The sequence below is a fragment of the Humulus lupulus genome, chromosome 8 (genome assembly GCF_963169125.1).
Source record: "Humulus lupulus chromosome 8, drHumLupu1.1, whole genome shotgun sequence".
Taxonomy (NCBI): domain Eukaryota; kingdom Viridiplantae; phylum Streptophyta; class Magnoliopsida; order Rosales; family Cannabaceae; genus Humulus; species Humulus lupulus.
Window position 1 is genome coordinate 34,365,204 of NC_084800.1, and position 21,782 is coordinate 34,386,985.

Below are 21,782 nucleotides of genomic sequence, written 5' to 3' on the forward strand. Positions count from 1 at the left end.
TTATATGCCTATGAATCAAAAAGGGAAAAAGGAAAAAGTTTGATGCAGCTGAATCTTTGTGTAGAAATGAGGAAATAATATATGTATAGCCTTATTATGTATATGCCAAGAGAATGTCAAAGATTGTGATGATGAAACTTTAATATATCAGAAACAATGAAAGGCAAAAGGAAAGAAGTGAGAAATAATTGAGCAGGCTGAAAAAAGTGCTCTATGATTCTTTAAACAATAGTAGTTTCAGCTTATAATTTGGCCTTACTAGACTAATTATTTTCATATAACCAACTCAAAGCTCTAAAATGAAGCCGTGTGCGGCATTGGAAGATAAGTAGCTTTTACAGGACATGTAAAAAGCAAATGTCAATATGCACTTACTGGATCTCAAAATCGCACAATCTCTAAAAGACAAAAAAAGAATGTTGATAGGGTGGCTGTGTATGCCTATCCAATAAATTCACGCGCAACGCATTTGAAGCAAATCATTTTCTAATTTGTCAAGAAAGATACCGAGCTTTGTCATGAAGTAATCTCTTTGGGAAAAATAGCTAGCATATTTTGAACCTTTGAGAAAATTCATTCTCACATAACTCTATGCTCGAGTGTGCTACATGATTAAGAAAATAATGAAAGAACAAGAGATTAAATTTGGTTGTTTTAAAAGATTAGAAACTTCTACCATAACTATCCTTGCATCACAAGATAATCTACAGCAAATCACTTTTTTTTTATATAACTCCATTTTTACAAGAGGAAGAAAGCTACTATATTGTATGTGCATATACCTTTGGTATATGAAGCTCATGAACTTCATGGGGTTCATTCGTATTTGCATTTACAGGGGAAGAAGAGGCATTACCAAGAGATGATTCAGCACCAGCATTTGATAATCGAATATTCAGAGGGGGGATGCCGCTACCAGTGCCAGTAGGTACCCCGCCGCCACTTCCAGAATTAGTATTAACTCCATGAAAAGACTCCCCTGAAACCAGTGCTTGCAACAATTTTGGAGATGGAGGAACAGTCACTTCCACAAGTCCTTCCAACATCTTCACCACCGTCCCCATTGTAGGTCTAATTGCTTCATCATCCTGTATGCACCACACTGCCACCAATGCAACACGTCTTGCTTGATCAACATCATACGCCCCACCAAGCCTGTGATCAATCACTGCCGCCACATTGCCCTCGATTATCTGGCGTGCAGCCCATGGAGGAAAGAACCATTTGTCGGCTGTTGGTCCTCTGCCTTCTTTGCCGCCAGCAGATGGCAGTGCTTCCACATTACGACGGCCACCAATTAGTTCTATCAATGTCATTCCGTAACTATAAACATCAGCCTTGGTTGTGATTGCCACGCCTGATATCCATTCTGGGGCAACGTAGCCCCACGTACCCCTCATTGTGGCTAAAACCCTGCTAAAGTCCCTGCCAAGTAGCTTTGCCAACCCAAAATCTGAAACTTTAGGTGTGTAATCACTGTCAAGCAAAATATTTTCTGGTTTGATATCACAATGAATGATGCAATCTCTACATTCTTCATGGAGATAAGCAATACCTCTGGCCGTACCAATGGCCACCTTAAATCTCGATTCCCAACTCAAGATTGGACCTTCTTTGCGTAAGTAAACACTCAGAGAACTGTTTGGCATGTAATCATAAACCAAAAGTCTATGAGAATCTTCCGAGCAAAATCCTCTAAGTCTCACAAGATTGACATGCTGAATGTTCCCAATAGTGCAAACCTCAGCTCGGAACTCTTTCTCTCCACTGCCTGGCCTCTCGAGGCGTTTCACGGCAACAAGGGTAGTGGAATCCGATAGTAACTTTCCTTGGAAAACTGCTCCAAAACCACCATGGCCTATTTTTTCCGAGAAACCCCTTGTAATCTGATGAAGCTCTTTATAAGTAAACACTTTCAAAGTCAATACTGGGAAGTCGCCGTCTTCTTCTACTGTCTTCCGCCGTTTTAATCTCTTGAAAAATAACACACCTACCATTACGAATCCCAGAACCGCAATCGACCCAACAATGATAGCAGCCAAAACTACAGGATTGAAATGCCTTTTCTTCTTCTTTAGAATACCTCCTTTCCCTACCCTTACATGGACTACTTCCAAATTCATGTTATCAGAGGTCAAATTTCTCAAGTTAAAGAGAGACCCAAATAAATGTTTACACAAATTAGTCCTCTCATCATAGTACACACCAACACAAGTGCAATTTTCCAAGCAAGCCTTTTGACAGAGATCAAGTCTAGAGTTAAAAGACTCAACTTCAGTTTCTCGATTATCGTCTAAGCTCGCAATACCAACCTGTTCAAACCTATCATCAGCTTTTTCTTCACAAGAAACAGCGTCGTTCACACGGTGACAACCATCAGAGTAATCCCTAGATGACTCCCAATTTAACTTATTAATGGGTTCAAAACCAGAGAGGCAATTACATTTCTCAGTTAGGCTATCGCAGAGCCCAAACTTTCCACACGAACCAAAGACCAGGCACGTGTTGCGGGGCTCAAGCCAGAACACGTTCCAATTCTCTACCTGCGGCGACCATGTGTTCTGCTTGAGCTGACCCAAATAATGCAGTTGGAACCGGGTCAGCGGCGGACTCAACCCGTCCAACGCCGTCTCCGCAAACCCAAACGACGCAGTTGCCATGAAAGGGTTGTCAAAATGGAACCTGTATATGTACGGCACCGTCATCTCTGGAACATTGGAGAAAGTCTTGCCGGTCCAATTTCCGGTGCTCCAGTAAGGTATACTACCATTGAAGACGAGCTCGAACTCGCTGTAGTCGGGTCTGAGTCTCAAAGAGTACAAACCCGGAGAAGGGTCCGATGAGCTCCGCCAACTAATCAAGCTCTTTGCCGTGGTGAGGTTCATTCCCGGAAGCCACGTGTCAGTCGGATAGTCGAAGCTCTGCCACGAAACCGTGCCTTCGCTGGTGAAAAGAACCAGGTTACCATTCTCCAAGAGATTGAGGGATGTCCCAATTTCGCGATTCGTGCTCTGCCACACGAGCGAACCAACGGAATCCTTGACCACCAATCGTCCAGTCTCAGTGATTTCCAAGGTCGAAGTCGATATATTCTTAATGGGTCTCTCTCGGTTCGCAACCCAAATGTAGGTCGGCGGTGAAATTAAACGATAACAAATACCCAGATAGTGCCGACTCCCATCCGGAGTGAAAAACCCAAGCTGAAACGTATTGTTCTTGCTGAAGATTGTTGTATTTGCTTCCATTAAGACCTTGGTCGAGACCAGTTCCTCAATTTGCCTCGTCGTTTCAGATGGGACTGAACTCTGAACACGCTTCCGAGGGTCGGAAATCTCGGAAGACCCATATAAGGAATAAGAACTTGTTCTTCTGTGTCTCTGTAATTTTGAACTGTAAGCACTTACCTGGACATGGGTTTCGTACGTTTCAAAATTTGGAGTAAGATTGGCATTCGAGATCATTACAAGAAAGGTCAAGGAAAGAAGAAAAACAATGGTGGGAAGTGGTGGCTTTGGCAACATTTTTCTTTGAAGTGTTTGGGTAGCTAGAAAATCACTTTCCCGGAAAATTAATTGATTCCATGAATATTTATCTATGTGGTTCATTAATTGAGAAAGAGCAGAAGATATTCTATAGAGATATTCATGGGTGTCTGAGAAAGCTAACTTTTCAATGACAAAGGAGATTGGATGAAACTTGAAAGTTTTTCGAGCTCTTTCTGAAATGACAATTTTACCCTTCATCAGTTTGTTTCTTTTCGAATTAAATGTTTTTTTTTTTAAAGGTTTCGAATTAAACGTTTAGTTTTCTTCCATTAATTAATGATGAACACTAACGTACTAAAATAGAAGTACATGATTTTGATTTTCCTATTTTCTTTTCTTAAATGGAAATATATAGTAATATTGGAATTAGTGGTATTTTTGTAAATAAAAATATATATCGGAGGAGGTCAGAAAAGGAATATGGTGGCAGACAAATGTTCTGAAGTCCACTCAGCAGGCTTTGGTTATGTATTTTCAACGGAAGTAAGTAAGTCCAAGACTCCAAGTAGTATTTTTATTACCAAAAATAAAATTCATCAACACGCGCAACTCTGGTTTTGAAGTTTGAATAATATTACTATATTTAATTCCATCTAATTTACTAATTAGGGTTCAAAATTTGTTCGTGTCACCAAACATTCAATTATTATAGAACTAATAAATATATTCAAAGTTTAATTAAACTATCGATGCATACAAAACTTTTTTTTTTTCTCTTCAAAAAAATAAATAAACAACACATACAATAATAACCAAACCCAATGCAATAACATTCTATAAGCTTAGTTGAGAAAAATTAAAGTATATATATCACAATTCCAATGAGGTACTTCTGAATTATGTAGAGTTGAAAATTAGAATGGAATGAGGATCTTAAGGTGAACTTAAATTTTTGCTTGATTGGTAAGAGGACATAATTTTAGTATTATTATTAAATAATTAATATTGGTCACAAGACTTTAATCTCCTTATTAGTAATGTTAATATCAAAATTGGCATAAAACATAAATGAATATCATTCCTTTCCCTTATAAAGTATAAAAAGGTAAATATATTATATGGTTTCCATTTGTAACGTAAAATATTGTTAAAAAATTTATATATTTGAAAAATTCTAACTTCAGCGTGAGATACTATTGTCAGGGTGTGTTAGAACACAAAATCCATGCAATGACTATAAATGGACGATTCGTAGAAGTAAAAAAATTATGAACCAAATTAATTAATTATAAAATAAAAATATAAATTATAAGAGTACAAACGTTCAAGTTCATGGACCGTGCACGTATTGTCTCATCATTTGATAACTTATTTGACTCACAATACCACTGTACAATTCCCTAATTCATGATGAATTTAAAACTTGTATCCGCTACTTCAATCTTATTATATTTGTAAATTTAAGCTAATTATAATTATATATATAGCACTAATATAAATACTTTTGTCTGAGCACGAAGCCTAATTCATTTGTCAATTAATTTAATACATTTCACATATAGAATCTAGATGGGTATTATATCAACACCATAAGAGACATAATGAGAGCCCCACTAATGATGTCACTAAGCTAATGACAGCTTAACAATATAATTGATTATGTATATATATATTTATGAAGAAGTCTATCATCTTCTACATTTGTTAATCATGTTTATGTATACTAACCTAGTAATTGTTCATGTATTACATTATGCAAGTCCGGTCAATCTAATTGAGAATAGCACATGCAATTACTATACCATATTACAAATAACCCAATTCCAATAACATATAATTAAATCATACATGTCACTATCAAGTATCAACGAAAAGTAGGTACTAGTCTTCTCTACAAGCTTTTAAATTGTGCTTCACATGAGACTACATGTCCCAAAAAAAATGGGAACCTAAAGCTAAATGTTACCCAAACTGCATGAAAAAATATTCCTTTAATTTCTTTTGTGATTTGCTCCTCAATTGTACTATTGATATTGAAACAACTCTACATGTCTGATGAAACCCACATGTTTTTTGATACATAGGAAGGAATGGTGCATTAGTTTAAATTCATAGAAAAAGAAGAAGAAAAATAATAATGTCTTGGTCCAAAATCTCTTAAAAAGTAAATATATAGAAAATTAAGTGGACAGCAGCCAGGCCCCACCCCCACTAACCCAGTTATTGGATTCATGTAAACAACTCTAGAAAAAGATTTTAGCTAATAGTATCCAAAAGTGGAGTTGAGGGCTCCAAAATCTCAAGCATTGAGTTCACAAACAAGCTTTGGTAAAGCCAAAGGGCCCAAATTCTTATGGGAACTTTTTTTTTGGGACTTTTAATGCACTCTCATTTTTTTTCTTTTTTGAAGAATGTACTCTCATCTTTCTAAGTAAGAATGACAAGAACATTTTTAAAATTACAATATTTTCATTGTTACACAACTAATATTTAATTTACAATAAAGAGAACAAAAAAGAATCAATTTGATTAGGAATTTTTTCTGCCTACATAAAATCCAACAAACATTTGCCTCAGTAGCTTTAGATGGTTACATTACATTCTTCCCCTATAATGTTAGAATGACCCAAAAACATATAGGAGGAGAAACGTAAGGAAAAATTTGGATGAGGTTGATTAGTAGTAGAGTATTATTAAAAATCTTCGAAGTAATGTATTGTTGAACCAGCTCTGACAATGAAAGACAAAGAAATTAACACCACAAACCTGAGTCCTATTGGGTGGGGGAGAAAAGTAGAGAAAAAGGCAAAAGCACACTTTCCCACTCATTACAATATTGAACATTGTCTGTTATATAGGTTGTCAAAATATATTTAAGATTACTTTACAGCAAAATTTGACTTCTATGGCATACAAGAGGAACAATTATAATTTTTGTACAATTTCGAAGGTTGAGAAAGTGGTTGTCATCTACCGTCCCAACCATTGGTTTCTAGATTTAGGCCCTCTACTTTGACATATTCCTAACTCTAAATCATTACAAATTGTCAAGACTGTTCATAGGTGACAATAGAGGATTTGGATAGGGATACTATACCTTCTCTCTAAAACATTAATTTTCTTTTGAAGTAGAAACTACAAAGCCAAGAATTGTTTCAAACTTTAACACCATGTAAACTCCAAAACATAATTCATTGATCACTCAAAAGAGTGGAAAAACTTTCTAATGATAGACTTTGCAAGTAAGGATATTAAGTTTAAGACTCAATACGACAAAAGCTAAGACCAATGAATTAAACATCAGATCAATTGTCTCTATTAGTATAAGTTTTTCTATAATAATAAACTAGTAAAATTTGTGGAACATAAGCTCAAATCATAGTGTTCAAAGATAAAGACTGAAAGGCAGAAGTGACCTTGAAAAAGTAGAACAATCTATTGATCACAGTGCTTTTCATACACCAATCAATGTTATCAAAGCCAGAGAAAGAATTAAATCGTGACACACAACAAGAAACAAAAAAGTTATGTACAAGACCAAAACAGAAACGGGGAAGGAAGGCAGCATTCACCATTATTTTTTCCACCTTCCAATAATTTCCCAAGTATTTCTTCTCCAAATACTCCACTTATGATATTTGGATCCGACTGAGAGAACTGGATATGAACCTCTACACAGTGCAGAAAAACAACGAACAAATCTTTCGGACTTTTTTTATAGCGAACTTCACTTTTTACAACCGAAGAATGACTGATGGAAACATCTAAATATAAGCAGGATATCTGATGAATATGCAGATCCCAATCACCTAGCCATTGAGTTGGGCTTCTCTAGTTTCAAAGAACACATAGGTTGTTTATCTCGCAAAGTATTAAAGAGCTATTAATTGGAAGTCTGGTCAAATACCATTTCCTGAAACATTATAAAGAATAAATTCTTAGCAAAACAATTGCATAGCTCTCAAGTCTGAACAATCCACTTATTGTGTACAGTAATATCAGGGCACGAGTTAGTTGTTTCGGTAAATATACCTGGTCACATATTGGGCAGGCATCACTTCTTTCCATCCACTCAAGAATGCACGACAAGTGAAAATAGTGTTCACACTTCATGATAAATTTTGGATTCTCTAAATCGTACTCTGCATGTAGAGATGTATGAATCATTAGAAAAATACCATTAAGAGCATTAGCTCCAAAAGACATAAACAGTAGTGCACCTTCAAGACAAATGGGACAAGCATCCTCTTCTTCTTTTGGTAAAAGATTAAGTTCATGAGCTTTTGAGAGTTCCAACATTTTTGACGAGACATCCAAGGAATTTGCATTAGCTTTGCAGTCTGCATCCTCAAGATCTACACAAGTAGCGGAAGTTTTGAAACTACTACAGCTAATTGTTTCTTCTTTAGAAGACTCAGAATCTGTTGATACTGGACAACCGAAAACTAAATCGTATGGCAAAGGCGCAGGAGGGGGATGGTAAGTATCAGGTGTTGATGTATCCAGATCTAAATGAACCAAGAGTCCTGCAGTGAGTTCGGACTGCTGACCGTTGTGAGATGCCAAGGAGTCTGGCTCTTCCAAAGGTGGGGGGTACTGCAAAAAAGAATATAAATCATTTTAAGAATAACACCTTCCAAAGTTCACACTGCTGCTTGTGTTAACAACATAAACGATCAAGCACAAGCATACAACAATGCATCACGAAAGGGATACAAAAGTCTTGATAAGAGAATGATAATGTACTGACATAGTAATACACAGGTGCTCCATGCAAATGAGCTTTTCTGGAAGAACAGCAGCACCCTCCCATTGCCTACAATTAATTTTGTTATCCAGCCAAAATGATCCAAAATTGAGGCATCGCTCCCTGTTATTTGACATTAGACGAGACTTATTTCCAACATGTTCCATCAATGTGTCGATAGAAAATAGAGTTCAAAACTTGAAAATTAAAATTTCGAAGAAATGAAAATTGATAATGCTAAAACAAGAGTGGTCATGTTTGGAGTGTGGGATTAGATTTGGATAGGATTGTATTAAAAATTACAAGAGAAGAAACATAGAAGAAATGAATGAATTGATCATTTCTCAATAATAAATTCGGAGAAAACAACTTGAATGTACACGAAGATGTGGAATTAGATTGGATAAAATTATCTCAAGTTTTTTAATGGGATTAAGTTAACCCCACACTAAAGGGATTATTTTGGTTACTGGATTAAAATTTTCAACATGCTCTAATTTCATAACAAAATCACATGATAAAAATTATCCAATCTCACTTTCCAAAACACAAGGTACCAAAATGCATTCATGAAATGTCATGCAAAAAAAAAAAAGACTTTAGAGTCAAACAACTGAAGAAATGAGCCATTGAACAATCATCACGAATGAAAAAAGATGGATGACCAATGTAGGTCAAGTGGTCAGGCCCGTTGTTTGCTTCAAGGGGATTTGCCAACTACTTTGTTAGAATTTCCTACCTTCCCAAGAATATAAGTTCAGCCAGGGGACAAATATAAATATATATTTGAAAGAAAGAAAAACAGCAAGGCTTATATTGAACAGACTCTTAACATAATTAACTGATTGTTAATAATCTAACGAAAAGAATTACTGCTGGAAACAGCCCGAGCAGGAAGCGAGGTAGGTGTTAGCATTTTTTTTGGTTTCCTAGTATTTTTTTGCCTTGTCAATCTATAATAACAAGAGCATCTAATTCCGGGCAACACTCCAGCTACGCTTTGCAAAACGTATATTCTGCACCATAATACTATTGTTCTGGGAAATTCATCAACAATATGGACCTTGAATTTTGGCAAGCATACATAATATGATATTAATGAAAATATGGCTTATGGAACTCCCTGCTTCAAGCATCTTCTGTAGTTTGATGATGCTAAAATGAGTAAGCTATAAGCATATTGGTTTTATTGCATGCAGAACCCGACACCCTTTCCTTTAAAACATACAAAATAAATTTCTAAAAAGAATTTGAACAATATTCGCTCAAGAAAAAAGGAAAAGGCTTGAAGGGTTGCCAAGATATAATCCAAAATCAAGTGCAGTGGATTCTTCTTTTTAGACCAATGATTCATATGGACTTTTCACAGTTCATTGCCATATCTTACCCATCTAAATAAATGAAAAACACTACTCCGAAAAGAGAATCACTCAAAATAATGAAACAAAGCCATAAAAAACAAACCCAGATTAAGAACCAAGAAATATAATATATTAGATATTTCAGAGAGCAATATCAGCAATCTTCATTCAGAAAAATCACATTAAAGAAAAAAAGGAAGAAGCAGAATAGAAACCCAATGAAGATTATATAGAAAAGAAAAAAAAAAAGGGGGTCAATCCCAGAATTCCAATCACACCAAATTCCAAAGTTGATACATAAATGTTTAGAAAGGAAAAAAAAACATAAACTTAGTCGAGCTCTTGTATGAATAAGAATCACAACCAGTTTAGCTCAAAAAATTCATTAAGTTTCGTGAAAAACAGCCTACCTGGAGTAGAAAGTAGAGGGTTTCTTCAGAGAAAAGGATTCGGTGAAGAAAGGTTTTTGTATCTTTCTATACAATACGCTCTCTCCACTCATAAGTCATATCCACCACCATACATAGGCTGACGCTGATGGTTCTACATGTAGTACATCATTAATTATATTGGAAATTAATTGATTAAAAATCAAAATTAAATGTCTTAAGTGGGGACTCAACAGCATATTAAATTAAGTTTTTTTCCAAAAATAATCAATGGCCATTGATGGCAGTCAATTTTCTTTTCTTTTATAGAATTATTTATAAAAATGGGTTTCTCTGATTGTTAGCTTTTGGTATCTTCTTTTCTTTTGAATACTTTTATGAGTTTCAAATATTTACTATAATATATGTAAAGCTCAAGACATACCAATCATGTTTATAACTTTTGTCATAAATGATGTATTTCAAAAGTACATATTATGATATATGAACAACCTATAACATTTTTAATATTTTTATCCTTAAGATAAAATATATAGAAGAAAAAATACTTCTTGAAATCAAACAATTTCAGTCAAACTCTTTATTAATTCCTTACTAATAAAAAATTCCTTAAATCAACTAATTATAATAATATTTATTTGTCAATATTAATATTACAAGAGTAATTGGTGAAAATGATATATTTTTGACGTCATTTTGCAATCTGATTTAATTTTGATAATTTTTTATAAAATGATATCTGTCTAAAATATCGACTAATTGTCTAAAAATTTCGACTAGCTGTCTGGAGTGTTAGAGATCATTTTGTAAAAAATTATCAAAACTAGAATATAGTGCAAAATAACTTTAAAAAATAAATCATTTTGCCAAGTAACCTATATTATAATGATTTTTATAAGAACGCTTAGTTATATGGATAATTCCCGACAAGTAAAGAAAAAGTTATATGCTCAATAATAAGCCTAGTCATTTGAATTTATTTTGTAAGTAATCTACTTGTTATATACATTGTTGGATTGATATTTTTAATGTTAATTACTTATTTCACTTAAAGAAAAAAAATGTATATGGCTAATTAACATTACTTCAAGGATTTAATGCAAAAAATAATTTGGGATCTATAATAACAAATTTGTTCCTAATTTGCATATATATTTTTTAAATTCTAATGTTGCAACATTATTACGGTATCCTAGTAAGGGTTAGTACTTTGATTAGTGTGTCGGAATGACATGTGAGATAATTATGTGAATTATATTATTATATAATTGAATATGCATGATTATGTGTATCAAATGTGTTTAAAGATACACTTTTATTAAAAATTGATATTTTTGTAATTTTGACTCGTTGATGGTATATTTATAATTATTGTGTGCTATGTGCTTGAGACCATATTATTATGTGGATATATATGTGATTTTTGGCATGAGTGGATCCATTCGAGCGGTTTAAGCGGAAAAGTCGCAACGGGGATAGATGTCCGGCTTAGGTCGAGCCTAGGGGTATTTTGGGAATTTCAATATTTTGGGAGTATTGATGAAATAAAATTAATTGGTGGAATAGTTGTAATTGATGGATTAGTGGATTAATTTGGAGATTAGTGGAGTAATTTGAGGTTTAGTGGGGCTTATAGGAAAGTGACAAAAATGCCCTTGTTGGTGGTTAAATGGCTAATTGGTGATAGGGGCAAAATGATCATTGGACCATGAAAATAGAGGAAAAATGAAAAATGAGGTTGAAGTTTCCTCATTCACATTCAACACTCTCTCTCTCTTTCTAGTTTCTTCTCTTTTTCTCTTAGGCTTGAGCTTAGGCAATTTTGGGGTGGATTCATGGTGATTGGAAGAAGTTGGGTTTCAAAAGAGAAGTATTAGTGGCTGCTTAAGCCATTACCACACTGGGGTTTTCAAATTTCATCATAGAGGTAAGCAATTCCTTAAATTTTCTTTACTTGTTCATCTTGGTGTTCCTGAGGGAGGAATTTGGGGCTTTGCTTGAATTTTCAAAATTTGGAGATCCTAGGTTGTTAGACGTGAGTGTTGGTGTTGGGAATAGATTTATAAATTGGGTTGCAACTTTCAATTTAACTAATTTGTATGGTTTTAGTTTGAATTTTTGGATTGGGAAAAAATGGGAATTTTGGACCCCAATTTCTGAATTTGCTTGTTGTAGGCTTGAAATAGGTGTTTAGGTGATGCCTACGGAGTGTGTGTTAGTGATGTAACTATTTTATGATCAACTTGGTACCTAGGGCTGAAGAAAATCAGATTTTGGGTCTATATTAGCTGGGGTTTGAGGTCTGAATTTGCAGGGAAAAACACAGATTTATGGGTTTATCGCGATGGCGCTACGATCCATTGAGTGGGCGCCGCAGCGCAAATGAGTTTTCCTTGAGCAATGTAATGCTCTCTGAATCTTGTGGGGATATGGCCCTTTGGGAGGGCGCCGTGGATCAAAATAGGTTCTTCAGGCGGCCCGGCGCCAACCCTGTTTTAGGTCATGATTTTCGAGTTTCGTTATTAGAACATAACTTTTGATCCTAATGTCGGATTTGGACGTTCTTTTTATGGTTGGGAAGCTTGTGAAAAGTTCTACAGTCCTACAATCTAAGCCAAGTTTATATGCGATTATTTTGAAGTTGAAATTATGAACTAAGCTTGGTGTTAATCGATTTCGATCAGTTTTGTTTAGGCTTGCCTAAAGACGCTTGAACGGAATCACACTTGGGTCATTTCATCACCATTTTGGAATCCAGGTAATAAAAAGTTGGCATTGCACGTAGAGCGGGCATTGGCCCTATTGTATCGAGAAACGACTAAGACCGTCTAATATTGAAATGAGCTTGGGTTGTGTATCCTTATTGCATACTTTGTTTGTTGTGCTTATTAGGAACTGATTTGATTACAAGCATGCGATTATTAGCGTAAGGTTAGTGCCCAGTGATAAGATAGATTTTTAATACTTTTTAGTCTTAGTTATTTTTAGTTTTATTATTATTTCATATATTTAGTTCTTTTTATGCGCGGTTCTTGTATTTTTCAGGTTGTCACTTGTTACATGGATATTTAAGAAATATTTCAAAATTTATTTGAAATATCATCTTTAATCATGAGAAAACAATAGAATATATTTGAATTGATTGGAGAAGATAAAGGAGAATTCAAACTTAAATTGTTGGAAAAAATCTGAGATATTTTGAATCTGAGACGGTTTCGATATTTTGACCATATCTCCTTACTTACATATCAAATTTACATGTTCTTGTGGCGTTGGACAGCTTATTCAAAGATCTTCGAAAGCTTGTTTCACAAGAAAAGTCAAATTCAGACGTTTACTTGGTGATATTTGAGGTACAAGAATACACAAGCTAGAGTTACGAGATTTGAAATTCAAATGAAGCTATTTTTGAGCATTATGAAGTAACAAGTGGAAACATCTAGAAAATTATTTTCACAACCTTATCACTATAAAAATAATGTTTTAGATTATTTTAAAGGTCTCCATATTCTCTCTTCTTCTCTTACCTCTCCCCCTCTCTCTTTCTCTCTTTCTACTCTTTCTATTCTTTTCCATGAACTAATTTTCTTTTTAGGCTGCTAATTGATTCTTCTTGAAACCTTATGATTATCTAATGCATTTTTTATAAATTTCCTATCAATATTGTGAATTGTTTGACTTGTGTTTAATGCTTATGAATGCTTGATCACCATTTGCATGATCTATATGATTTTAACCTGAGATCTGAGAAGTGAAAGATAAATATGCTACAGTCAAATAATCATAAACTTATATTGGACGAGAGTACCCGTATAATTTGTGTAGCTTAGGGATTACGTGTTTAATGCCTGCGATATATTAATTTTCCACAGAGATGTATGAAATTTGCTTATTATAGAGAGTTATAAGTCCTAGTAAGAATATAATTTACAATTGTAATCCACTATCACAATAAAGATATGGATTCTTAAATTCAATTTAGAGAAGTATAGGTGGATAGTGTTATATTATTTCATAAAATATAATGTTAGATTAAATAATGTGACAAAATGTGATTTGTCATACAAATGTGATTTGTCACACCTTGTAACATATTATTGAGAGTCACAAAATTTAGACACATGTGTGTGCCCAAATGTGACATATTTTGGAGTTACAAAATCAGTTACAAATTTGTAACTCCTAAATATTACCCAATAATGTGTATATTATATGTTACACATTTGAGATTGGATTTCACAAAGCCATGATGAAAGATGGTTGTTGGAGACATGTTTTTAACTCTCAATAGGTGTTTGGAGGTTATAAAATCATGTGGGAAAGGATTTGAGACGTTTTGGAAAAATGGTTTTTTTGTGCTAAAAATGGCCTATGGGCGCGGCCTGGGGGAAAGAAGCCAGTGGCTGCAGCCACTGAAAAGTCCTAGGCGCGGCCAGTGAGGCTGACAGCCTATATGGTTTTTCAGTTTTTTCCAAATTGCACAGTTCTAAAATCCCAAATAACTCCAAAATATCCATTTTAATTCCATAAACATTCAATTAAACATTGGTAACAACCATGGGGGTTGGTGGAATTTGAAATTCAAATGGGTATCTCAAAATCTATAAATAGGAGCCCAATGCTCACTTGTAAGACACACAATTTTCCATCCACAAAGCACTTGGCTGGAAAATACACCATAGAGGCTTGATAATTCCAGAGAGCTATTTCCTTGAGAGATCCCTTAGTGCTTAGAGAATAGGGGGAAATAAGCTTTTGGACAAAGGTTTTGAACCTTGTTCAAGTTGGTGATCCCCATTACTTTACACTTTGGTTGTGTGAGAGTTTGTCCCTTTTTATTGGTTTTATTTTCATTCTTTTGATCTTGTTTACTTGTATTATTACTGTTTTGAGTTTGTAATCTTCTTCTTCTACATCTTTCTAGTTACTTGTATTTTGAGCAATTGAGTTGTAATATTTATTTAATCAATTACCTTGTCTATTGTATTTTTTGCATAGAGTTGTATTTTGGTTTTTCCATATTTCCATTGAGTATAAAAATATATTCTCTAACAATCAAAAGCTTATGTTCCTTTTTCAATGGAAGGAGAAACCATGGAAATCATATGAGGATCCAACTTTGAAAAGATGGTAAGATAAAGTAATGTTCTTCTTTGGTTTTCTTAGAAGAACTACTGGTTTTCATATAGTGAAAGAAATGAGAAGAAGAAAAATTTATAAATGAGGTTCATTGTTTTCTAATCTCCCTTGTTTTTCAGTAGTTAGATTAGAAGATGATATAATATCTTGAGTTTTTGTTATATGTGATTAATATGTAAATAATCTAGTAGATTATTGGGTAATATGTTAGCATGTTATAGAATTGTCTTATTACGTGATAATGATAATGTATTAAAATGACAATTTTATGAGTTCTATATGACATGTATAAATATATTGATTTTGTGAATCAATAGAAATATGAAATCATATGTGTATGATATTTGTAATTTATGTTTATATATTAATAAAGAGTCATGTGAGTATGATATAAGTCATATATGTTGACAACTATGTGAAATTATATTGAAATATAATCATGCAAACATTTGTGAGACGTTAATATGTTTATCCTATATTATTGCAATGTGATGAGTTACCATTTATTTGGTAAATAAAATGAATTATTTGAGAAATGAAATTTCCCATTTAAGTGTTTACCATCTCATTTTATGAGATAAGAAAAGATGAACCTAAGGGGGTTACATCTTTTAATGGTTGTGGCTTGCCATTGCAAGAAAAATGGATCAAGGTGGATTCAAAATTGTGGGATAACATATTGACTCAATAGACTTATAGTTTAGAGTGTGGTCAAATGAAATATATTTGAGAATTATTCAGTGACAATAATTTTTAAATATTCAATGAGGAGACATTTCAAAATTGGAGAAGCAATTTTGAATCTTTACACCAATGGTGAATAAAAGAGAACTTTATTCATTTTGGTTAAAGATGGTGATATGTTTAAATTAATCTCAATAAGGAGATAATTTTAAACAGAAACAGAAGAAATCAAAGTGTTTAAATAAATCAATGAGGGTTTATTTTCTTTGATTTAAAGTGTTTAAAAAATTGATATTTTCATTTTGATTTTGATGAAAAAATCAATGGATGTCAAATTGATGTTTTTAAAATAATCTCAAAGAGACTCTTAAGAAATACATAAAAGTTGTTTAAGTGATTTTGAGATTATTTAGACAACTAAAAATGAAAATTTGTGATTATTTGTTTGAGAAATTCTCACATTACATTTGTGTTCACATTTTATTTTGTGAAATATATAAAAGAAAACAACCAAGTGAAAGTTACTTTCAAATAAGTGTGTCTTGCTTTAGCAAGTAAATAAATCAAGATAAACATTGAGAGTTTATCATGTGGCATAGAGGACTCATGATGAACTTTGAGAATCATAGGTCTAGATTTATCTTGGAGGATAAATGACTTAATAGAAATGAAGAGATTTCTATTTTAAAGTGATATTTTATTATCACTATGTGAGAAATGTGGGAGTGATGCTCTAAAGTTAATCAATTTATTTTGTTGTTAATCAACTGATTAATTTGGTCATCCTATCAAATAGATGATTTGGAATTCCACATTCTAAATCACATTGGCTATATGTGTATAGAACAGACAAATCTAGACATGTTTGGTGTCTAAAGTCATTGTTTGTAATATTTTGATTCAAGAAGGAATCAATTTAAAACATAAATGAGAATTTTAGAAACAAAGAAGTTTCTAGAATTAATATTCAAGGAAAATGTCTATCTTGGATATTAAACTATAAAATAGTAGGGGTGTTGACTATGGTCAAAATCACTATTTTAAAGAGGTAACTATTTTAATCAAACTATGTGTAATGCCCCGGATTCCCTAATGTGGTTTAGCGGCTGGATTTGTAGGCCGGGAGGGCCATAATTGCTTAATTACGTCACTAAATGTGTTTATGCATGTTTATGAGAATTATATTATAATATAATGTTACTTGTATGCATATCGATGTTATGTGTTGAGACCACATTATGATGTGGGTTTGCTCGAGCTATTCGACATGAGACGATCGTAGATTATTGATTAGCGGTTTAGTCACAACGGGATTAAGCGTCGGGACTTCGGTTGAGTCTCGGGGTGGTTTTGATGATTAGAGCGTTACCGGGAGATAAAGGGTACCGGGATGTGAATTATTGGTGTTTGAGATTATTGAGTATAGCGGGAATTGGAGAGCGTTAATTATGATTAACGAGTTAGGAGGAAAGTACCAAAAATGCCCTTAGGAGCCTTTAGGAAGTATTAAATGACCTAGGGGTAAAATGGACATTTCACCCCTAGGATAGATATAACCCTTGATAGCTGAGAAAAGTGATGGAAAAACAGAGTATATTTTAGAGTTCTCCCGTACCTTCTTCTCCTCACTGTTCCTTGTGGTTTTTGAACCAATTTTGAGGATTCAAGCTTAGGAAGCAAGCCTTGGGAGTTTGGGAGTGTGTTCCATCATTGAAGGCCATCATAAGCCAAGCTTTGGGTAAGTTTCTAACCATGGTTTCTCTGGTTTGCTCTGTTTTGGTTTTGTTTTGCAGCTGAGTTTCCTAGGATGAATTCATGGTTTTTGTTGGGAGTTTTGGCTAGGGTTCCCATGCTTGTGATGTTTGGGGTGTGTTAGGATGGTTTTTGGGTTTATTTGGCATCAAGAATAGGCTTTGGAAGCTTGGAAATCGAGTTAGAATCGAAGGAGATGAAGAAGGTCGGTTCAGGGGTGTTTGGGCCTGGAGGTAGCACTACAGCACCCACCCTAGGGCGCTATAGCGCTCCTCAGGAGGCTTTCTGGCGCTTGGGAGGTTCTGTGTAGAGCGCTGTGGCGCTAGGGGTTGAGCGTTGTAGCGCTACCCTGTTCCTTCTAAACCTCGTTTTGAGTGTTTTTAAGGGTTTTTGACTTGGGGTTTCAATCCTTAAGGCCCGGGATCGAATCTACTCACCGTGTGGGCATGTTTCGGGGTCCCGAGGGTGGTGCTTAGATTAAGACCCTATTATTGTGGATTCTCATTAATGGAGGTTATAATTGGTTGTGATTAGGTAACCGCTAAGGAACTAAAAGGTCGATCGTTCTCAGGGGTCGTCTTTATCATATTTCTCGCTCGAACTTGAGGTAAGAAAACAGTGTATGAATACAGTTGCACCCTGTACAGGTATACGACATGCATGATTTGATATTGAGGCATGTTGGTTGATATATGTGAACGTGGATTGCATATTAGATGCTAATGAATGCTGATTACCTGGTTAAGTCACTGACTAGTCAGGGACCGACTCTAAAGTCGATGATCACGCATTGAATGGCTCTATGGCATTAATGCGGGACCGGCCCTAAGGTCGATGAACTTATAAGCGCTTGTCTGGTCTACGACCAGAAGACTATAGCCAAGGTATATGACCCCGGTGACCGTTTGTCACGTGGCTAAGGGACGTTGTCCATAGTTTCGACCCTAGAGTCGTGAGGAAGGTTATGTTGGTGACCAACCACCATGCACCTGTCCTGAACATGCTTATGAAAGAGATCACCTATCAGTTAAGCCCTGGTGACCCTATCGTCACATGGCTAGAGGGAGCGATGCTCATTATTGTGACTTTTGGCTAATGTCACCTATTTGTTGGACTGATAGTCTTGAACGGTTATTATGATCGTTGTTGATATTATATCATGTTTTATTATGTTTTCTTGCTAGGCCTTGGCTCATGGGTGCTATGTGGTGCAGGTAAAGGAAAGGAAAAGCTTGGCCAGCCTTGAGTGGAGAGCTTGGGCCGATGTGATGTACATACAGGGCCGCTTGACCGCCACGGTCAAGAAGTTCTCAGAGGGACTAGGGGTTTACCCTATTTTTGCCGCTTAGGCCGGCGGGGATTGTAAATTTGGAACTGTAGCGACTCTTTTGTATTACGAACTACTTGTAAACATTTTGAAAGACTCGTGAGCAGTTTGTTTACTTAATAAAATGCACCCTTTCCTTTTTGCTGGTTTTTCACCTTAACCTGATATTAACACTTAGATCACGTTTTTAACCAAAGGACTCGGGTAGCGGGTCAAATTTCCGGTTCACCGTTCACCGTAACTGTTCTGGGGTAACCAGGGCATTACACTATGGCTAGCAACAAAGTTTGAAAGTGTTTAAAGTATGCATACATGAGAAAAGAAATGATTCAAATGGAATCATTTCTATATCTCAAGAGGTGGGACTTAGACTCCCTAAAGAGATTCACGGTTGATGGTAACCTATCTTAATACTAGTCACCAAACTAGTATTAGGTTCAATAGGTAATAAAAAGTCAATCAAGTGAATAGTAGTAGTACTCAAATTTTGTCCCATCTGAGATATGAGTACCAGTGTATTAAAACATAAAGGTTTTTTAATAGAACTCAGTCTTGAAAAGACAAGTATTTTAGGGTAATAAAATACTATAAGAGTTCTACCGATATAGACCTAGGGGTGGTGTCGCCCCTCATGAGAATTGAGAGTCGTTCTCTAGAAAAGTCTATGAATGGAATGTGCACATGGCCATTAACGGTGCAAAAGCGAGACATTGAGGTCTCAAGTGAACACAGCAAAGGTGTGTGTGTTATCACCGGTTTGTTATCAAGGGATAGTGGTTCAATGCTTCGGCAACCAAAATTTCAACAAACTTTGTGATAATTACACTAAGGTAAAATTCAAGTCGAAAGAAATTTCACTTTATGCACCAATGCAAAAGTTTCTATAGAGAGGAATTATTTAATCAAGTGGGGGAATATTATATTTTAATATAATGTTTGATTGATTGAATAAGTGTTACAAAAAGTGATTATTTAATCTAGTGGGGGAATGTTATATTATTTCATATATTATAATGTCAGATTAAATAATGTGACAAAATGTGATTTGTCACACCTTGTAACATATTATTGAGAGTCACAAAAATTAGACACATGTGTGTGCCTAAATCTGACATATTTTGGAGTTACAAAACCAGTTACAAATCAGAGATTATACGCAGCAGAACAACAATCAAATTGTTAGTTTAATCCCATAAGATTTCTAGATCTACTTCTTCACATGCATATATATATATATTGAGTAAAAGACATGAATAGAAAAATTACCTCAGGTCCTTCCTTGCTGCTATCTTTTTGTATGGCTAAATCCTTGAGATCTCACACCAAGATCTTCCAAAATGTTCTCAGCACACAAAGAACGAGTGTGGGCTCGCTATACAAACAATAAGCAAAAACCTATTTATCAAATGTTCTCAACACATGAGATCTGATAAAGTTTGGACCTAGGTTTTGTGAATAACAGTAACTTTTGTATGTATCACTGTTCTCTTTCTCTGAGAGAGATTCTAGATATTTTTCTATCCCTGAAAAGTTACGTTCTGTAAAACTGATATTCTATATTTAATATATCCAATATATTAAAATAAAATCTTAGTTATTTTAAACAATTTGAAAATAGCTAATCAATTATCAGATTTTTGTTTAAATAATAATATTTTAATCATATTACAATATCTCATTATTTATTTAATATTTAAATAACTAAAATTGTGGAACCAAGAAGCTGATTACAGTCTCTTATGCGTGTAGCACAATGACTATGCACTGTGCTACACGTGTACCACATGCCAGTGATGGCATGTGATTTTTCCCAATTTTTTTATTATTATTTAAATACCAAAAATCCCAAAAAAAATAAATTAATTCAAAATTAATTATATTTTTGTTAAATCAAATAATTAATTAATTACACAAAATTAAACAATAATTATGTTTGATACATAGAAAAATATTTTACTTATCACATAAGTCATTTTTGCCCATTTTTGTGTTTACCTTTGTCAGTGTTCGTTTGAGCCATTTCGGGGACCATGGACCTATAACATTAAGCTCCAATAAATAAACTAAATAATTAAACTCTTTAATTATAATAGTTAATTTATTAATTCTGATATTACTCCACTATAAATTCAGAATTGCACTCTTTATGTTATAGATATACTTTTACAGAAATCTTATCTTAAGTCGTCCATTGATATAACCATCTTACAATAGTTCAACCCTCTAATTAATTAGTTCATAAATTAGAATGGAAGAATTACCATTTTACCTTTCTAATTTACTTCTTATTCCTTAAGTACCATTAATTCACTAGTGAATAATTAATCTATAATCTAATTATAGATTTGAGCTCAAAATCATTCAGTTCCAGAATTAACCCTTAAGGGAACTAATATACGATCCTTTAGGAAAGATTAGATTCCGTATTGTTGATACATGTTCCCAGCCATCCATGATATTAAATCTCCAAAACAAAAGTCATTAGCCTCATTCTTTGAAGAGACCTTAACGAATGAATCAAAAGATTTAATAAACATGAACAGGAGTTCATGAACACTCAGGATTTAAGTTGATCTATAAATGATCATCAGTTATGATATGAATTACAAGTCTTTTTTGTTAAATGGTTTTTGGATAAAGACTTTAATTCATATCGGCCCATGTCATATATGATCATATTATATAAAGCATCTTTACCGAGATGTCTTTCCACATCAATAATCCGAATCTAGATTATTTGTATTATTATGATACTCAGTAAACCATACTTACAACTCCAATTAAAGAATTCCATAACTTTAATTTGTTATTGTTGACTATTTTTATTCATTCATGTGATCTTAATTCTCTTGTACTAATACAAGATCACATCGTCAATAATGAATATGAAATTTTTCT

The 21,782-nt window shown here is 34.1% G+C and overlaps 2 protein-coding genes across 2 annotated transcripts; both read right to left on the bottom strand.

Annotated features, from left to right (window-relative positions):
• Positions 1 to 705: 705 nt before the first annotated feature.
• On the bottom strand, positions 706 to 3,770 carry LOC133796738 (G-type lectin S-receptor-like serine/threonine-protein kinase SD2-2). The gene has a single exon (XM_062234384.1). The coding sequence runs from the start codon at positions 3,741 to 3,743 to the stop codon at positions 762 to 764; it is 2,982 nt and encodes a 993-aa protein (XP_062090368.1). The 5' UTR covers positions 3,744 to 3,770; the 3' UTR covers positions 706 to 761.
• A 3,127-nt stretch (positions 3,771 to 6,897) lies between these two features.
• LOC133796739 (probable E3 ubiquitin-protein ligase RHB1A) lies at positions 6,898 to 10,155 on the bottom strand. The gene is made up of 5 exons (XM_062234385.1): positions 10,004 to 10,155; positions 8,236 to 8,355; positions 7,706 to 8,081; positions 7,518 to 7,627; positions 6,898 to 7,398 (listed from the first exon to the last, which is right to left on the bottom strand). Exons 2-5 carry the CDS (start codon positions 8,296 to 8,298, stop codon positions 7,369 to 7,371), a joined length of 579 nt encoding a protein of 192 aa, XP_062090369.1. The 5' UTR covers positions 8,299 to 8,355; positions 10,004 to 10,155; the 3' UTR covers positions 6,898 to 7,368.
• Positions 10,156 to 21,782: the final 11,627 nt, after the last annotated feature.